The 17,894-nt window shown below is 38.9% G+C and overlaps 1 protein-coding gene across 2 annotated transcripts; it reads right to left on the minus strand.

Annotated features, from left to right (window-relative positions):
- Window positions 1-56: 56 nt before the first annotated feature.
- On the minus strand, window positions 57-16,672 carry LOC128519770 (interleukin-4 receptor subunit alpha). 2 transcript variants are annotated; one of them, XM_053493622.1, is made up of 9 exons: window positions 15,148-15,219; window positions 14,871-14,958; window positions 14,412-14,532; window positions 13,759-13,940; window positions 13,535-13,674; window positions 8,900-9,065; window positions 6,037-6,121; window positions 5,684-5,738; window positions 57-4,604 (listed from the first exon to the last, which is right to left on the minus strand). In XM_053493622.1, exons 2-9 carry the CDS (start codon window positions 14,947-14,949, stop codon window positions 4,296-4,298), a joined length of 1,137 nt encoding a protein of 378 aa, XP_053349597.1. In that variant the 5' UTR covers window positions 14,950-14,958; window positions 15,148-15,219; the 3' UTR covers window positions 57-4,295. The 2 variants fall into 2 exon arrangements, with proteins under 2 accessions (XP_053349597.1, XP_053349598.1); XM_053493623.1 differs by lacking the exons at window positions 14,871-14,958; window positions 15,148-15,219 and adding an exon at window positions 16,524-16,672.
- Between the last annotated feature and the right edge of the window lie 1,222 nt (window positions 16,673-17,894).

The following is a 17,894-nucleotide window of genomic DNA, read 5'->3' on the forward strand; positions in this document are numbered from 1 at the left end:
TATTTTAAGTAAAAAAAATTATATATATATATATATATATATATATATATATATATATTAATGATTATGGCTTGTAGCTAATAAAAACCCATAATTCAGTATCTCTAAAAATTTGTATATTGTTCAATATTGGAGACTCATGGTGTCTCGCTCTAATCAGCTAATTAACTCAAAACACCTGCAAAGGTTTCATGAGCCTTTAAATGGTCTCTCAGTCTGGGTAAATAGGTTGGCTATTGAATGAAAGGTGCACAAGCAACAGGGATAACCACACCCTTGAAAGGAATTTAAAACAAAGCCCATTCAAGAATTTGGGGGAGATTCATGAGGAGTGGACTGTAGCTGGAGTCAGCGCTTCAAGAGCCACCACACACAGACGTATCCAGGACATGGGCTACATCTGTCACATTCCCTGTGTCAAGCTACTCTTGAATCAATATAGACAAAATCAGAGGCGTCTTATCTGGGCTAAGGACAAAAAGGACTAGGCTGTTGGTCAGTGAGCCAAAGTCCTCTTTTCAGATGAATGTAAATTAAGAATTTAATTTGGAAATCAAGGGTCCCAGAGTCTGCCAAAACCCAAGCTGCTTGAGGTCAAAGTTTGCACAGTCGGTGGTTTGGGGATGTCATCATGTTATCTGCTAAAGTTGGTCCACTGTGTTTTATCAGGTCCAAGATTAGTGCAGCCATCTACCAGGCAGTTTTACTGTGATAAGGAAGATGCGAGACATCAGACCCAACAACGCAGAAGAGCTAAAGGCCGCTATCAGAGCAACCTGGTTTTCCATATTCCATAACACCTTAACAGTGCCACAGACTGATCACCTCTGTATTTGTTTAGGTTTTTTAATACCCAAGATGGGTTCAAAACTTACAGTCGAAAATCCAATAGAACCACTGGTCCCACTTGACCTTTTCTTTCTTTTGAGATTTTTAAAAATAATGTTCTTAAGTTTATGCAAATTGGCGCAGACCAAATTCAGCGTAATTTATACTTTAAAAATGTATGCCTATATGCCCAGACTTTATGGCTTGTTTTGTATCATGCCATATTTTAAAGATGGAGAGCAACTCTGAAGAACAGAAACTAAAAAATAATAAAATATAATAAGATATTATTAACACAGTGGAACCTCAGATTACGAGTAACACAGTTTACGAGTGTTCTGCAAAACGAGCAAAGATTTTTATTCAATTTTTACTTGAAAAACGAGCATTGTCTTGGTTAACGAGCACTGAGCATATGTTTCACATGCGCTTCTTGTTTTGACCCCGAGTGTCACATGATCAAAACTGAGCAACATTTTTCCCTCTCTTGCGCTGCGACATCGTCTCCCCTGCTTAGTGCTCATCTCTTACTGGTGTAATCAACATCCGTGCACGCGTGTACTGTTTACTATAACTGTTTACTATACTGTTTCTTATAACACACGTGTGTGCGCATGAGTAAAGCAAAAGAAATTCTCAATACAGAGGTTAAAAATCAATTTTTTTCCTCATCGCGGTGCGTGCGCAAGCGTAATTTGACACTGTGCCGGCTATGTGTGTGTGACCCCCTTCAAAAACACACACGCACAGAAATTAAGGCGAGAGACACACACTCTGCTCTCTGAAAAAACTCTGCTCTGTCGCAAATCTTTTCAGAGGTGAGGTGCTGGATCATTTGTTTGTTTGTTTTACTTTACAGCAGTGATTCTGTTCGTTTGCGCTCACACGAGTGTCATTAGCGATGTTTATTGCTAATTTTCAGATAAAACAGTGTAGCAGGAGAGAGAGGGAAGTGTAGTCCAGTGCGGGAGATGCATTGTGGGTAATGCAGTCCGCTGTGTGTAAACGCCAATGGGAGATGTAAGCCAGGATATAGAGCCTTAATTTTGTTCTTCAGTAGTTTTTTTTTGTTGGATTTAAGTGCAGGATCCACCCGAAAGTTTGTACTTTAGCCGACAATGCAGCAAATAAAAAAATGGGCATCGACCAGTTTGTCCATCTCATCATTACACGAGCATGAATTAACGGGCTGTTACGCTGTCGCGAGCAACATTAAAATAAAGCGGAGAAGCTTTAATAATTTAGCAGAGAACAACAGTCTTTCCGTTAATGTGTGTGAGTGTGTTTAAACGAGAGGAAAAAGTTTTATGTGTAAGATGAGAAGGGGGAGACAGGAGGGGCTAAAAGCTAAAAGAGTCTTTACTTACTCTAGCCTCACACACACACATACACAGCGCTTGTGTGCACAAACGGAAACACTTATTTTCCGCGATTTATTTTTTACTTTTTTAAAAGGTAAAGTGCAGGTTAATTTGTTTTATTTTTACTTTATATTTTGTATTAATTATTTTTATGTATTTTTTTTTTCGGTGTAGAACGAATAATTTAAGTTTTCATTATTTCTTATGGGAAAATTAAATTTGGTTTACGAGTGTTTTGGAATACCAGCTCACTTTTGGAACGAATTATACTTGTAATCCGAGGTTCCACTTTATAGCTTTTTGAAAGTTTTCCTAATTGACGTAATTAGGAATGAACATAATTACCACTGTCAGACTAGGGGGTGGAAAAAACATTCACCTTGACCTTCAAATTTAAATTCTAAGACAGAAACCTTAAGATCTCCCACAGAGATCATTTGTTAGATCAAAATTGCACTTGGCAACAGCACATCCCAGGACATGAATTTTAAAGTACATTCAGTTTAAAATGAATTACAACTACATGAATCTGAAACATGATTAAATAAAATAGTCTAAAACGTCATCATTGAGAAGGTTAAATTTCTCATGCTATTTCGTGCATTTTTACTTAAAAAATTTCAAAGTAAAGTCTACAACTGATAGATCATAAAAAAATATCAAAAGTATCAGGCTAATCCTAGCTAATGTTGGATAAACCCCACTAGCAAACAAAGTCACAATGCACAAACACATTCTTGATATACAGAAATCGCCAACATGGGAAATTTTCAGACACATCTTTTCTTAAAGCTAGACCTTCTTCGACTTCCAAAACTATACGGCAAATATCCAAGGAATTAACACTTGGGGCATGATTTTATCGTAAAGTAAATTAAAAGTACAGAAAATTCCTCAGGAATTTGCTAAAAATTACAAACGTAATTTGTTATAGAATGGCACATGAATGCTTGTTGTCCATTTCTTCTTCTTGCTTGTTTAATGCGTGCTTGGTGGGTTTCCTCCTGGTACTCTGGTTACCTTCCACAGTCCAAAGAAATGCAAATTAGACCTATTGGCGTTCCCGAATTGGCCGTAGTGTGTGAATGAGCGTGTGAAGATGTGTGTCTTGTGATTAATTGGCACCCCGTCCAGGGTGTACCCCACCCCATGCCCTGAGTTTCCTGGGTTAGCCTCCAGGCCCCCCTGTGTGCAGGAAAAAGCTGTATATGATGAGATGGAGTGAGTGAGAGAACTAATAAGTATGTGATAAGATATTATCTTGTATTATATTATATATATATTATGATAAGAGACATATACACACAAAAAATTCAGGAATAGGATTGCTTGTTATTCTTTTAAAGGAGGGGTGGAACTGTTCAGAATTTATTTTCAAACAGGAAGATTGTACAAAATTCCTTTGAGATTTTTTCAGAATTCCTTTGAGGAGCCAGTAAAATTCAGAAATCATGTGGGATTTTTCGAGAATTCTTTTGGGAGTAAGCAAGATTGTACAGAATTCCTTCAGAAGTAAGCAAGGTTGTTCGGATTTCCTTTTGAGAGCCAATAGGATTGTTCTGATCTAATTTTGGAGCAGATGAGACGTTTCAGGATTCCTTTTTGACTCCTTTTTGATTGTTCAGAATTCAAGTTGAATTAAGGAAGAATGTTTAGAATTCCTTTGGGAGCAGATAGGATTTTTCATAATTGTTTGGGAGCAAGTGGAATTGTTCAGAATTGCTTTAGGAGTTCGCAAGATTGTTCAGAATCCCTTTGGGAACAGCGGGTTTTGACATTCTTTCCTTTCCAGAGCAGGTAGGATTGTTCCTTTCTTCATTCAGGAAAAAACTGTCAGGATTCTGGAGCTTGTGGATGGATTCGCAGTAGGAGTGTACAACAGGGAGTTGAATTGTGTTACTTTTCTCTGAGCAGCATGAAGCTCTGATGGAAACGTGATGATGTAAGAAAACGCTTCACGGAAAAATGCCTTCATTTCAAAATCCGAATTGTCTTCTTTTAATCAAGCAACTATTTACTGATTTGTGTCATCGTAAAATAAAGGTGTGTTAGAGGTTAACATTTCCTAGCTTATCTTCGGTCGTTCAGAATGCATGGGTGTCCTGTTTAGCTTATGTGTGTGTTAACAGCATGTTCACTCAGGGTGTGTGAGAACGTGCAGTAGTCATCGCTGTACGTCACACTCCCTTTCTCTCCTGACATCAAAACCTGCGTCCAGCTGTTTATGCTTAGCTTTGAATCCAGAGAGGACTGAAGCATGCCGGGAGATGTGGGCGAGCCAGTAAAGGAGGAGCAGCCTGAAGTGTCGTTACCGTTACTCATATTTTCACAGCCCTTCAGCTCTTCAGTCAAGCTGTCAATCTGTAGAGACTCCTCCCTCTGGAGCAGCTCATTCTCCGGCAGCCTCACTGGACACTGAGAACACACACACACACACACACACACACACACACACACACACACACACACACAAACATAAACAGTTTAGCATCAGAGCTATGGTCATATACAGTGGAACCTCGAATTCCGAGTAGGTTTTTTAATAAATTTTGACTTGAAAAACGAGCAAGTCTTGGTTTACGAGTACCGAGTATCATGTATCACGCATGCGCTTCTTGTTTGGACGCCAAGCGTCACGTGATCACAATTGAGCCAATGGTTTTTCTCTCTCTTGCGCTGTGGAATTGTGGGTAATCATCTCCCCTGCTGGGTCTTGGTGTGCGTCTCTTACTGGTATAATCAACATCCGTGCACGCGTGTACTGTTTACTGTAACACTGTGACCACGTGTGTATTTTGTGTTTGTAAGTGTGTGTGTGCAGTGCGCGTACTGTTTATTATAACACACATGGTGCGCGCGTATAAAGCAAAAGCAAGTCTCATTAGACGGTACAGACAAATTTTTTCATGTGACACACTCTCTCGCCTTTACATCCCGCCTCCCACTCCCTCCTCCTCTCGACTTCCCACACACATACAGACGCACACTCTGCTCTCCTCAGAAACTCCGCTCTGTCGCGATTCTTTTTAAAGGTAAAGCGTGCAAGTTCATTTTTTTTCCGTTTTTTTACTTTACAGACGTGATTCCGTTAGTATGCTCTCACGCGAATGTGATTAACGATGTTCCTTGCAAATTTTTTCGTTAATGTGTGTGTGCGCATGCACATTACACACACATATCTGTCGTGATTTATTTATTTTTTTTAAAGGTAAAGTGCAGGTTAATTTGTTTTATTTTTATTATATATTTTGTATTAATTATTTTTATGTATTTATTTTTTGGGCTGTGGAACGAATAATTTTTGTTTTCATTATTTCTTACGGTAAAATTTTATTTTACGAGTGTTTTGGAATTCGAGCCCACTTCTGGAACTAATTATGCTCGTAATCCAAGGTTCCACTGTATATTAATAAAGCTGTTTAACAGATGAGTCAAAGATGGCAGATGTTTACAGCTCACAGAAAACATTTACATTTTTACAAAATATCACTCACTTTGAATTCTCCAATATGAGGAGCAGGACTTGGGTCCATTACACACCTTTTCCACCTGGAGGAAAAATAACAATAAACTTACATCATTAATCCATTGTGTAGCTGAGAACAAAGCGACATTGAGATTCTTGTCGTATGTGTGTATAAAACACCTCTGTTTGATCTTAGTCTTATATGAGTCTTAGTCTGTTTTTTGTGATCTGGAATTACTGTTTATTCCTCTTATACCACAGCAGTTTTATTTAATAGAATACAGCAATTTATAAATAAAAAAAATTCTGTTGTGATGAGTCGATGATACAATTTGCAGCATAATGTTTTGTGGACAGAGAGAGAGAGATGAAAAGTCTCACCTGGTGTATGAGAAGTAGCAGAGCAACATCATGAGCAGTAAGAACAGAGTCAACCAAACGTATCGTAAAAACATATTGTTGGACTCTGAACACACACAGAACACACACATACACATTTATCGACTGCTGTTCTGTCCACATGTCAAATATATCACATTATATTTACAGTGTATATATACGCAGTGGTGTTCAAAATAATAGCAGTGTGTTGAAAAAAGTGAGTAAAGTGCCATAACCTTTTTATTTAAATCACACAAATGCATTAGACACCCTGCACGTTCTATTCTGAATCACAACATGAAAAGAAAAATGTGCTAAATGTATTTTTAGTTTACAGAAGGTAGAGAAAACCAAATATTAGTCTGCTCAAAAAATAGCAGTGATATCACTCATCTTTACAAAGTGATGAATTTACCTTAAACAAAAATGCTTTCATTTTAATCTTTCTTGTTTATCTTTGAACTAATATTTAGTTGTATAACCATAGTTTCTGAGAACTGCTTCACATCTGTGCTGCATGGAGTCAACCAACTTCTGGCACCTTTGAACAGCATTTTTTGCCTTAGAAACAGCATTTTTAATGTCACTCCATAAGTTTAATATTGGATTAGGGTCTAGGGATTGGGTTGGCCACTTCATAACATCAATCTTATTGGTCTGGAACCAAGATGCTTCTCGCTTACTGGTGTGTCTGGGGTCGTTGTCTTGTTGAAACACCCATTCCAAGGGCATTTTCTCCTCGGCATTAGGCAACATCTTTACGTATTCTGATGTACTCAAATTGATCCCTAATCCCTGAAATGTAATGGGACACGTCACAATGGGACACATGTCTTTGGGACACAATGGGACACATGTCTTTTTTTCAACAATGGGACTTTTTGGGGGCTTGAATTTGTTTGACATATTTTTTTTTCAGAATCATTTACCTCTCTAATTGAACACCACACTGCTATTATTTCGAACATGCCCCTTTTCAATTAATGATTTAATTACACAGAATCAGGTGATTGCAAGTCATAACTGTTGGGTCTGTTGTTTTTTATTACTCCACTACACCTATACACCTACAAGCAAAATATATGCCATAAAGAAATATAACTTCTCCCCAAAATAATATATTTATTTATATAAAATTTATTTGTTTACTGATGTTGGACTGCTATTATTATATATATATATATATATATATATATATATATATATATATATATATATATATATATATATAGCTAGCATCAGGGCTATACAAGCATACAGGGGGGGCTTCTTGTGCCAGTCCCAAGTCTGGATAAATGCAGAGGGTTGTGTCAGGAAGGGCATCCGACGTAAAACGTTTGCCAAATTAATGATGCGAATCACAAATATAATTTCCATACCGGATCGGTCGCAGCCCTGGTTAACAACGACCACCGAAAGCAGAGAGAGAAAAAGAAAGGCAAGAGTTTAGGAATGATAGTAGGGACTTTGAATGTTGGCACCATGACAGGAAAGGCAAGAGAGTTGGTTAATATGATGCAGAGAAGGAAGGTGGATATACTGTGCGTCCAGGAGACCAGGTGGAAAGGTAGCAAGGCTAGAAGCTTAGGATCAGGGTTCAAATTGTTTTACCATGGTGTGGATAGGAAAAGAAATGGAGTAGGAGTTATTCTGAAAGAGGAGTTTGTTAAGAACGTTCTAGAGGTGAAGCGAGTATCAGATAGGGTGATGAGTCTAAAGCTGGAAATTGAAGGGGTGATGTTCAATGTTGTTAGTGGCTATGCACCACAGGTAGGATGTGAGTTAGAAGAGAAGGAGACATTCTGGAGTGAGTTAGATGAAGTGATGCAGAGCAGAGGTGAGAGAGTGGTGATTGGTGCAGACTTCAATGGAAATGTTAGGGAAGGGAACAGAGGTGATGAAAATGTGATGGGCAGGTTTGGCTTCAGGACAGGAATGTAGAAGGACAGATGGTGGTGGACTTTGCAAAGAGGATGGAAATGGCAGTAGTAAATACTTTCTTCCAGAAGAGGCAGGAACATAGGGTGACATATAAGGAGGCAGAAGCAATCAGGTGGACTACATCTTGTGTCGACGTTGTAATCTGAAAGAGATCAGTGACTGCAAAGTGTTGGTAGGGGAGAGTGTAGCCAGACAACACAGAATGGTCGTGTGTAAAACAACCCTGGTGGTGAGGAAGGCGAAGAGGACAAAGGCAGAGCAGAGGACAAAGTGGTGGAAGCTGAGAAAGGAAGAATGTTGTGTAGTCTTCAGGGAGGAGTTAACACAGGCTATGGGTGGTCAGAGAGATAGAGATGGGAAGGATGTGCAGCAGGTTAGAGTGATTAAAGATAGAGATGGAAATGTACTGACAGATGCCAGGAGGGTAATGGGAAGATGGAAGGAGTACTTTGAAAAGTTGATAAATGAGGAACATGAATGAGGAACGAATAGTAGAAGACGTGACTGTTGTGGAGCAGGAAGTAGCAAATATTAGTAAAAGTGAGGTGAGAAGGGCGTTGAAGAGGATGAAGAGTGGAAAGGCTGTTGGTCCTGATGACATACCTGTGGAGGTATAGAAGTGCTTGGGAGAGGTGGCAGTAGAGTTTCTGACTAGTTTGTTTAACAAGATCTTGGAGAGTGAGAGGATTCCAGAGGAATGGAGGAGAAGTGTATTGGTGCCGATTTTTAAGAACAAGGGAGATGTGCAGAGCTGTGGCAATTTCAGAGGCATTAAGCTAATGAGTAAATTCCAAGTGTTTTATCCCTCTTATACTAGAGCAATTGCCAACACTAATCCAAGGAAACCAATGAACAAATTCATGAAATGATTTAGGTCATGTGAACAAATTATACAACCAACAGACATCAATAAATTTCTTACTATGAGTGTGTTCAGTCTTCCAGGAAATGGCGGGACCCCAGTGACTCCAAACGCCTTTGTAGAAGTTCTGAGGCTCTGACCGCACGCGTGCTGTGTAGTAGGTGTTAGGTGTGAACCTGGACCTCGGCACTGACATGTTGGTTTGACTGGAGGTGACATTGAACACCTGTAAACACATACCAGGAATAACAGGAGGAAAGACACATCCATTTATCATCTATATCACATATCAAGGTTAAGACCACAAATCCTGTTCACTATATAGGCCACATATATGACGAAAAAAAAAACCCACACACCAAAAACCTCTTTCCAAAAATATGTACTGTATTTATTATTATCATGTGTGGTGCTAAATTCTTTAAACTCTGGAAGTTTCCCTAATATGTTGAATAATTGGCCCGTTGTTTAATAATGATAAAGAGACATTTTTTGTATAATGAGGAAGGAGTCTCCAGTGTCAGTGCTTTGTACTCACTTAAGATAAAATAAATTAAATAATTAAAAAAACAGAATATTTTGAACATTTGGATTAAACCAGAGAACCCAGAAGAAACCGGAAACAGAGAGAACATGTGAAACTCCACACAGATAGTAACCTTAGCTTCAGATCAAACTCTGGAGATACGATTCCACTTTACCAGATTTAGAACACTAATCTAAACACATTTTCTTATTACAATATACCACAGAAATTGTATGTCTGATTCTGATAAATGGGGTTGATTTACTAACAGGAAGTGGGCTAAACATGTGCTAAAGGTTTTTATTTTTTGGTTTTTGGACACACTCACAGGCGAGTGTCCTCTTTGTGGCCACAGCACTCCATGCTAAAAATATGTTCCCATGTCCACCATGCTGTGCTTTTTCGGAAAGTTTAATTTGATCTGTCGCAAATTTAGTTGTTTGGCCCCAACCACCGAAGTGGTTGAGTGGAAATTTTTTTTTTCATTTAGTGAAGTGGACTTTAGTCTTTTCAGAAACACAATTTCAAAATGCCAACTAAGCTAGCATAAGCATAAACAAAGGCATGCACTAAGACTAGCACACTAAGCAGTTATTCTACCACTAGCTACCCAAGTTCATTAGCAAACTAGCTAACATAGGTATCATAAAGCAATCCCATCTTACTGGACAATGTAACACAATGCTTTTTGGGCAAACATTGTTGCTGAGGCACCCTACCATGTTATCTCCCTAGTAGGATTCCCAAAAAGTGTTCCTGACTGATCAGGGTACTGCACTCATTTCATGAAAACTGCAAACACTACAGGATTAAATCAATTCGCACCAACAGTTGTGATTCAGTGTTCAAAGACAAAAATTGGGGTAAGTGGCCCAAGTTCTTATTTTTTTACAGGACAAGAGGTCCCACAAGCCTTTGTGTGTTCAAGCCACGCAGTGTCTTAGATTGGGAAGAGGAACAAAAAAATTATATTTATATGTTCTTGACCTGATCTTAAATTTTGGTACAGGTGAAAGAATGGCAGTCCTAGGCTTCCAAGAAGCACATCTAAAGCACATTCATACTATCATTCAGAGATCGCAAATTTGATGCCCAGGTAAATGGCAACTTTGGTGGTTGGGGCCAAACAACTAAACTTGAGATCGATCAAATTTAACTTTCCGAAAAAGCAAAGCATGTTGGACATGGGAACATATTTTTAGCATGGAGTGCTGTGGCCACAAAGAGGACACTCGCCTATAAGTGTGTTCAAAAACAAAAATTTAAAAACCTTTAGCACATGTCTAGCTCACGTCCTGTTAGTAAATCATCTGTAGCTGGGACTACAGTGAGCAGATTAGCTGTGCTGTCTGTGGGACAAGGGTGACATGACCATAGCCAATTACCAATTATGGGCATCAAAAAGAAGCTGTTGGCTGGGGTCACATGTCTTGGTGGAAGCACATTGTAATCTTGGGCCTAGCTGATTTGTAATTGTCACCTTTGATGGGTGTTTGTCCTAGCAGAGAGACAGAAGGGAATTGGCTATAATCAGATTATGGAGGAAAAAACATACTGATCTATCGGAGATAAAGAGCCAGAACATGGCAAGAACCATTTGATGTCCCACTGAGTCGGATAAATTGGAATTATGTTAGGTTAGGCAAATGGATGGAGTGATGCCCTTTAGATTGCTCCCTCAGTTTCCTGAATCCATAAGGGGATATAATCTACAGCCTCTTTATTATTTGTATAAACATTTATGGAAATGATTGACTGCAGCATTTGCTACGTCTGAGTGCTGTCATGAGATCCTTGAGTCTGGCTGGAGTCAGAACAAAAGGTGGTAGTACATACACTCACCTAAAGGATTATTAGGAACACCATACTAATACGGTGTTTGACCCCCCTCGTCTTCAGAACTGCCTTAATTCTATGTGGCATTGATTCAACAAGGTGCTGAAAGCATTCTTTAGAAATGTTGGCCCATATTGATAGGATAGCATCTTGCAGTTGATGGGGATTTGTGGGATGAAGCTCCTGTTCCACCACATCCTAAAGATGCTCTATTGGGTTGAGATCTGGTGACTGTGGGGGCCATTTTAGTACAGTGAACTCATTGACATGTTCAAGAAACCAATTTGAAATGATTCGAGCTTTGTGACACAGTGCATTATCCTGCTGGAAGTAGCCATCAGAGGCTCATGGTGGTCAAAAAGGGATGGACATCGTCAGAAACAATGCTCAGGTAGCCCGTGGCATTTAAATGATGCTCAAGTGGCACTAAGGGGCCTAAAGTGTGCCAAAAAAACATCACCCATACCATTACACCACCACTACCAGCCTGCACAGTGGTAACAAGGCATGATGGATCCACGTTCTCATTCTGTTTACGCCAAATTCTGACTCTACCATTTGAATGTCTCAACAGAAATCGAGACTCATCAGACCAGGCAACATTTTTCCAGTTTTCAACTGTCCAATTTTGGTGAGCTCGTGCAAATTGTAGCCCGGTGGGGTCTTCTGCTGTTGTAGCCCGTCCGCCTCAAGGTTGTGTGTGTTGTGGCTTCACAAATGCTTTGCTGCATACCTCGGTTGTAACGAGTGGTTATTTTAGTCAAAGTTGCTCATCTATCAAGCTTGAATCAGTCGGCTCATTCTCCTCTGACCTCTAGCATCACAGAGCAGACTGTGAAATACTTAGACTGGCCCGACTGGCGCCAACAACCATGCCACGCTCAAAATTGTTTAAATCACCTTTCTTTCCCATTCTAAAATTCAGTTTGGAGTTCAGGAGATTGTCTTGACCACGACCACACCCCTAAATGCATTGAAGCAACTGCCATGTGATTGGTTGATTAGATAATTGCATTATTGAGAAATTGAACAGGTGTTTCTAATAATCCTTTAGGTAAGTGTATTTGGGCTTCCTTTTGTTTCATGGGCATGTGCATGTCCAAACTAATACAGTATGATTGGGGTGAGGCAGTTCTTGGAGCTGGCTGGCTATTATCATGGGTTTCTACCCAATTTTTTAGACATCGCCAGCCCAATAACTAAACTGAAAAATCTAGTCCAGTGGATGGATTTGTATGAGCAAGGTGAAATCAGTTTGTGTGTGGGCCTGTTGTTGCATTCGCCAGACTTTTCTCTCCCATTTGTTCTGTATTGGACAGAGGGCTGGGAGTTGTTTTGTGGAGAAGGAGCACCCCATTCTGTTTACCAACGTTAAGAGAGATATCTACAGGACGTTTGTGAAAGAGTGCCATCAAGTGGGTGGTCCTCATTGTCTGATACTACCTACTAGGGCACCCTTTCACCCTCTATTTTGATCACATCCTGTTTTGATGCCTCCACTGCTTGAAGGATGCCAATATGCAGATTACTTGTTGGTATCTTGTACTTTGGTCAGTCAAATTTAAGGTGGTTGACAAGCCAAGGGAGAATTTTGGGGTGGTGGATTACCTCTTCCACCAAGAGGCGGAGTCAGGTGCAACCAGTATGGGTACATAGCAGCTGGATTTACAGGAAGCAGGCTGAACAGGCAGGTACTGCATAATGATTTTTACCTTGTTTACTATTTGGTGTCTCTGGATGTTTCCAGAGAAGACTGGTAAAGAGAGAATTCTTGTTTCTGATTGGTCAGAAATTCCATCCTTTCATCCATGGTCTATACTACTTATCCTGTGCAGGGACGTCGCAGGTGGCCTAGAGCATATCCTGCCAAAATTAGGGCACAGGGTGGGATAGATCTTGGATGAGGTGCCAACAAACTGCATACATTCACCCGCTCAATCACATACTGGGCCATTGGAAAAGTTAATCATCATAGACCACATGTCTTTAAACTGTGGGAGGAAACTAGAATACCTAAGGGGAAACCCATTGAACATGAGGAGACCGTATAGGATTTTATTTAGATTTCTAATGGGAGTAGAATATGTACAGTACCACAGAATGTATTTTCTGTAATTAATGTGTGGACTAATTAAAACCAGTAAATTTGAAGTGACCCAGTAACCAAACTCAGCATACTGTAAAATCAACCTTTTTGAGGCATTTGAGACAAGAAAGGCTCCAAATTCCTGCATGTATTGTATGTGCCCCATCTCACACAGGTACTCAAGTACTAATCATCTGTGTGGTGAGTAAAATATCATATCGTACTTACACTAAAGCTTCATACACACCTTGTCATTTCCGTGTATGCTGAGTTGGTAGTGCAGGTATGGGGCGAGCATTATTTCTTCATTATAGCCGCTGAGCCACTGGAAAACAGCCTCATCTGGTTTCCATAGCAACATCAGGTTCGATGGAGGTACAGGCTGAACTGCAAAATGAACAGCGGATATTGAATAAAAAGTGCGTATGTAGTGTATTTAAAATTCAGTGTGTGTGTGTTTGTGGTTCTTACTGTTGTTTACGGGCATGTAGTCTTCCTTTAGCACTGCTGATTTTTTGTTGCCATGGACACTATAGCAAAGCGAGATCTGAAAGATGTCTATGTCCATGAACGTGTCTTCAACCCTTGTAGACAGGTTCAGGACGCACACCCATGGGTATGCCTGCGACGTTAACATACACTCGAAGGACTCCCTGTGCAATATTACAACAGTTACATTTAAAAATATTATATATATATATATATATATATTATACACATATGCACAGATTAAGCGGACCCCAACATGCCCTGTCAGTCAGAGTGAAGGAGGCGTGACCTATGTGTCTGTCAGTTACAGTGAAGGAGGCATAGCTTAGGCTATTATTAAACATCATAAAGAAGGCATAAATTCAAACCTTACAATCACATTATCTTACATAGATAGATAGATAGATAGATAGATAGATAGATAGATAGATACTTTATTGATCCTGAAGTAAGTAAAATTTTGCACCACTCCATGTTATTACGTATCATATTTACTCTTCGGCTGATTTAAAGATTTCAGGTGTAAATCTGATCACTCGTCGCAAAAAAAAATAATGTTAACAATAAACAAAATAATATACAAAAACATAACCCTGCCCTTCATTTTAATATCTTTTACGCTTTTTAAAAATCACCCGTTATTGGAGAATTCCAGCCAGTAGAGGGCATCCTGGGGTTCTGGCTGGGAGGTCATGTTCAGCTCACACCTGATAGTGAAGAGGTAATCGTTCAAACACTCCAAAGTGTAATTACGACCTACACGTACAGTATACAAACACACACACACAAAACACATTAATTATTATATGAAAATTTTAGCAAATTTGTGCTATAATTTTTATTTGAATGTATTTTTTTCTACTTATATATTATGGCACAACAATGTTTTGAATTATAATTCAAAACATGTCTAAAGAGACTTATAAAATATATATATTTTTAAATTTAATACGTTTCAAAAATTGCTTTTAAGATTTAAAGGAAATATGCATAAATTGTCATCTATAATTTTGTATTTGTAAAATTTTTATAAATTTTGCGATCTGGCTAATCAGCGAACAGAACAAGACATTAAACAGCAGAAATGTGAGTACCATATATCATATTCAGGCTCATTAATCTCCACAGGTGGGAAAAACAGACAAGTAACTGGAAGAAAAGAGTGAATCTCATCTTCTTTTTCTGTAAAATGCAACAACATTATTATCTTACAGGAAACTGCGTCGCTAAGAAAGAGTCGCTTAAAATGTCACTCATTGAGGTTAAAGCAAACCAACATGAACGTGCTGCACTTAGTTACTTAATAAACACATTATTAATGCTAATGTTTGCTCTAATATTTAAGATATTAGACAGAATAAAGGTCTGTACCTGAGCTCGTCAAGTTGTTACGGAGCCACAGAGAGTGAGAATGCTCTCTCTCTCTCTCTCTCTCTCTCCCTCTTTCTCGTGCTCTCTTTCTCTCTCTCTCTCACTCTCTCTCTCTTTCGCTTTCTGACTCTCTGACTCTCTCTCGCTCTCTCTCGATCTCTGACTCTCTCTGTGGTTCTTTTGGTGTTTCAGATCCTTATATTCCGTTTACACTCTGATCATATCTTTATCGTATCCTTCTGTATACACACACACACACACACACATAGGGAGTGTGTTGTGAAAGTCTTATTTTTTTACTGTGCTGTGAAGTCATTATATCAAAGATTTATTTACTTCTAGCTGTTTATAATTGTGACTTCCTTATTATTAAGTCAGTGCAAAAATTTGTAATTTGCCAACATTTATTTCCCAACCACAAGAAAACCTTTAAAAACTTCAGGAATAAACATTTAAGAGAAATGTTTGTGCGCAGCGTGGTGGTGTAGTGGTTAGCACGGGCGCCTTGCACCTCCAGGGTTCGGGTTCGATCCTCAGTCAGGCTCGATTCTACGTCTCTGTGTGCATGGGGTTTGCATGTTCTCCCTGTGCTTGGTAAGTTTCCTCTTAAAAACCTTCAGATTAGGATAATTCCCAGATTGCCTGTAGTTCGGTAGTTTTTCCCAGATTGGCCTGTACTGTGTCCTGCAATGGATTGGTATTCTGTCCAGGGTAAAGCGGTATAGACAGTGAGTGAAAAATGTTTGCAAGATCAGAACACCCAACACACACACACACTTTTTTTAAATTTTTTTTTTAGATTGTACTTTGGCTGACCTCATTATTATTTGAGTCATTTAGAGAATTGGTCTTAGTATCAGTATGCATGATTAACAGGAGATTTAATCTTTAGTAGAGCCATTTAAACAGTTATCTACTAGAGTTAGTATACAACTAACCACACCTAATGAAGACAGTTTCATTGCCAACTACAACACGAACATGAAACAAGCAAGGACTTCATGGCCAGGCTCAGAGGCACACTCTCGACTCGACTCTTGACCATGAAGAACATTAAGAGTTGGGACTAACTTGGATCACATAATTTTTATAATACTTCTAATCTCTAAGTCAACAAAGGCTGAGATTTAAATGCTGGAATAGCTTTCTCATGTCCTAGATTTAAATCCCATTAAAAAATAAAAAATCTTTGGTGGGGTTTAAAAAGGCAATTGAAGCACAGGCGCCATTAATCATCAATAATTTTCATTATGAAGAATACAAGAAGTGTAAGAAGCTTGTCCGAACTTACTGAAAAACACCTAATAGCAGATTTAGAGAAGTTGAGCACCCATAACTAAATTGGAGGTTGACGTTTGGTGTATATCTTCACTAACCTTGGTTCACATCACTGTAATGTCTTTTGGATTGAAGAGGTTAAGTATTTCCACTTGTCATCTTTATCTCTGACTGTTTAAAAGCAACAACACTGGAGGCTCCTTCCATAACGACCAAATAAATGTCGCCATCTCAGAGACTATACCGTTCTTCTTACTACAGTTGAGTGTTATGATTGTGAAATCCACTTACTTTTACACACTCATTTCTGTTTGCCTTGTGCAGATTGATAAAACCGGTTAAACATTAACCAGAATGCATGGATGAAGTGGCAGGATTCACAAAGAAGGACAAAGTCTTATCTCACATATACAAGAAACAACATATTCTGTTCTTTAAATATTCTCCCTTCTAAACATTCTACTAAACAGCATTTACATTTACCCGGTGTTTCTTTCATCTCCAGGCCAACTTTATCTATTTTTTGCAGTTCAACACTTGTTGGCTTCCTGCTGCTCAGCACTTATCTGCCTAGCTCAGTAAGTCTGATAAGACATGGAAAGATTTATATCGACATCTGTTTTTCGTCCTTTTCTTAGCTTTAGGACTTTTTATAGGAAATGTAGAACTTGCAACCAAAACGAAGTCAACATCTCAACAATTAAAAAGCCTCATTATCTGTTTCGTTAGTTTATTAGGTTTAAATTAATTATTGAGTATATATTTTAATAACACTGATTATCTTGTTACAATGGCACCAAGACATGGGAAATATAATAACAATCAGTTCTCTTATGATGTGTTGGAAGCTGGAAAAATGGGCAGGTGTAAGCCGCTTTAACACGGGCCAAATTGTAATGGCTAGGTGACTGGATCAGGGCATCTCCAAAACATGGGGTGTTCCCAGCATGCTCTGGTTAGGACCTAACAAAAGTTTTTTTTTTGAGGAACGGACAGACAGTTCAAGGTTTTGACTTTTCCTCCAAATTCAAACAATCTGAATGATTGAGGAACGTGCTGGATAAAGCACACCTTAAGAGGTCTTGTGAAGGCCATCCTTGGTAGGGTCTGAGATGTTTTGTTGGAACAAGTGGCACCTATGACAAAATAATCGAGTCTAAAGCAGGGGGCAGATCTTTTTCTTACAAAGCCCCAAAGTTATAAAATAGCTATTCCAATTAATGTCTGGGACTCGGGCACAGTCTCAGTGTTTAAGTCTAGGCAAAAACCTATTTATTTAGCCAAGCATTTGTGTAAATAGATTTGCTTTTTCTTCCTATTGCCATCTCAGGGGTTTTTTTCTTGCCACTGTCGCCGGCGTCCTCGGCTTGTTCATCAGGGACAATCTTATTATTTTGATTCATACCCAAAAAGGAATTGAATAGAAATAAAAAATTTGCCTAAGGTAAAGGAGCAGATCTGGACGTAGA

Source organism: Clarias gariepinus, chromosome 4 (assembly GCF_024256425.1).
Source record: "Clarias gariepinus isolate MV-2021 ecotype Netherlands chromosome 4, CGAR_prim_01v2, whole genome shotgun sequence".
In the NCBI taxonomy this organism is placed as follows: domain Eukaryota; kingdom Metazoa; phylum Chordata; class Actinopteri; order Siluriformes; family Clariidae; genus Clarias; species Clarias gariepinus.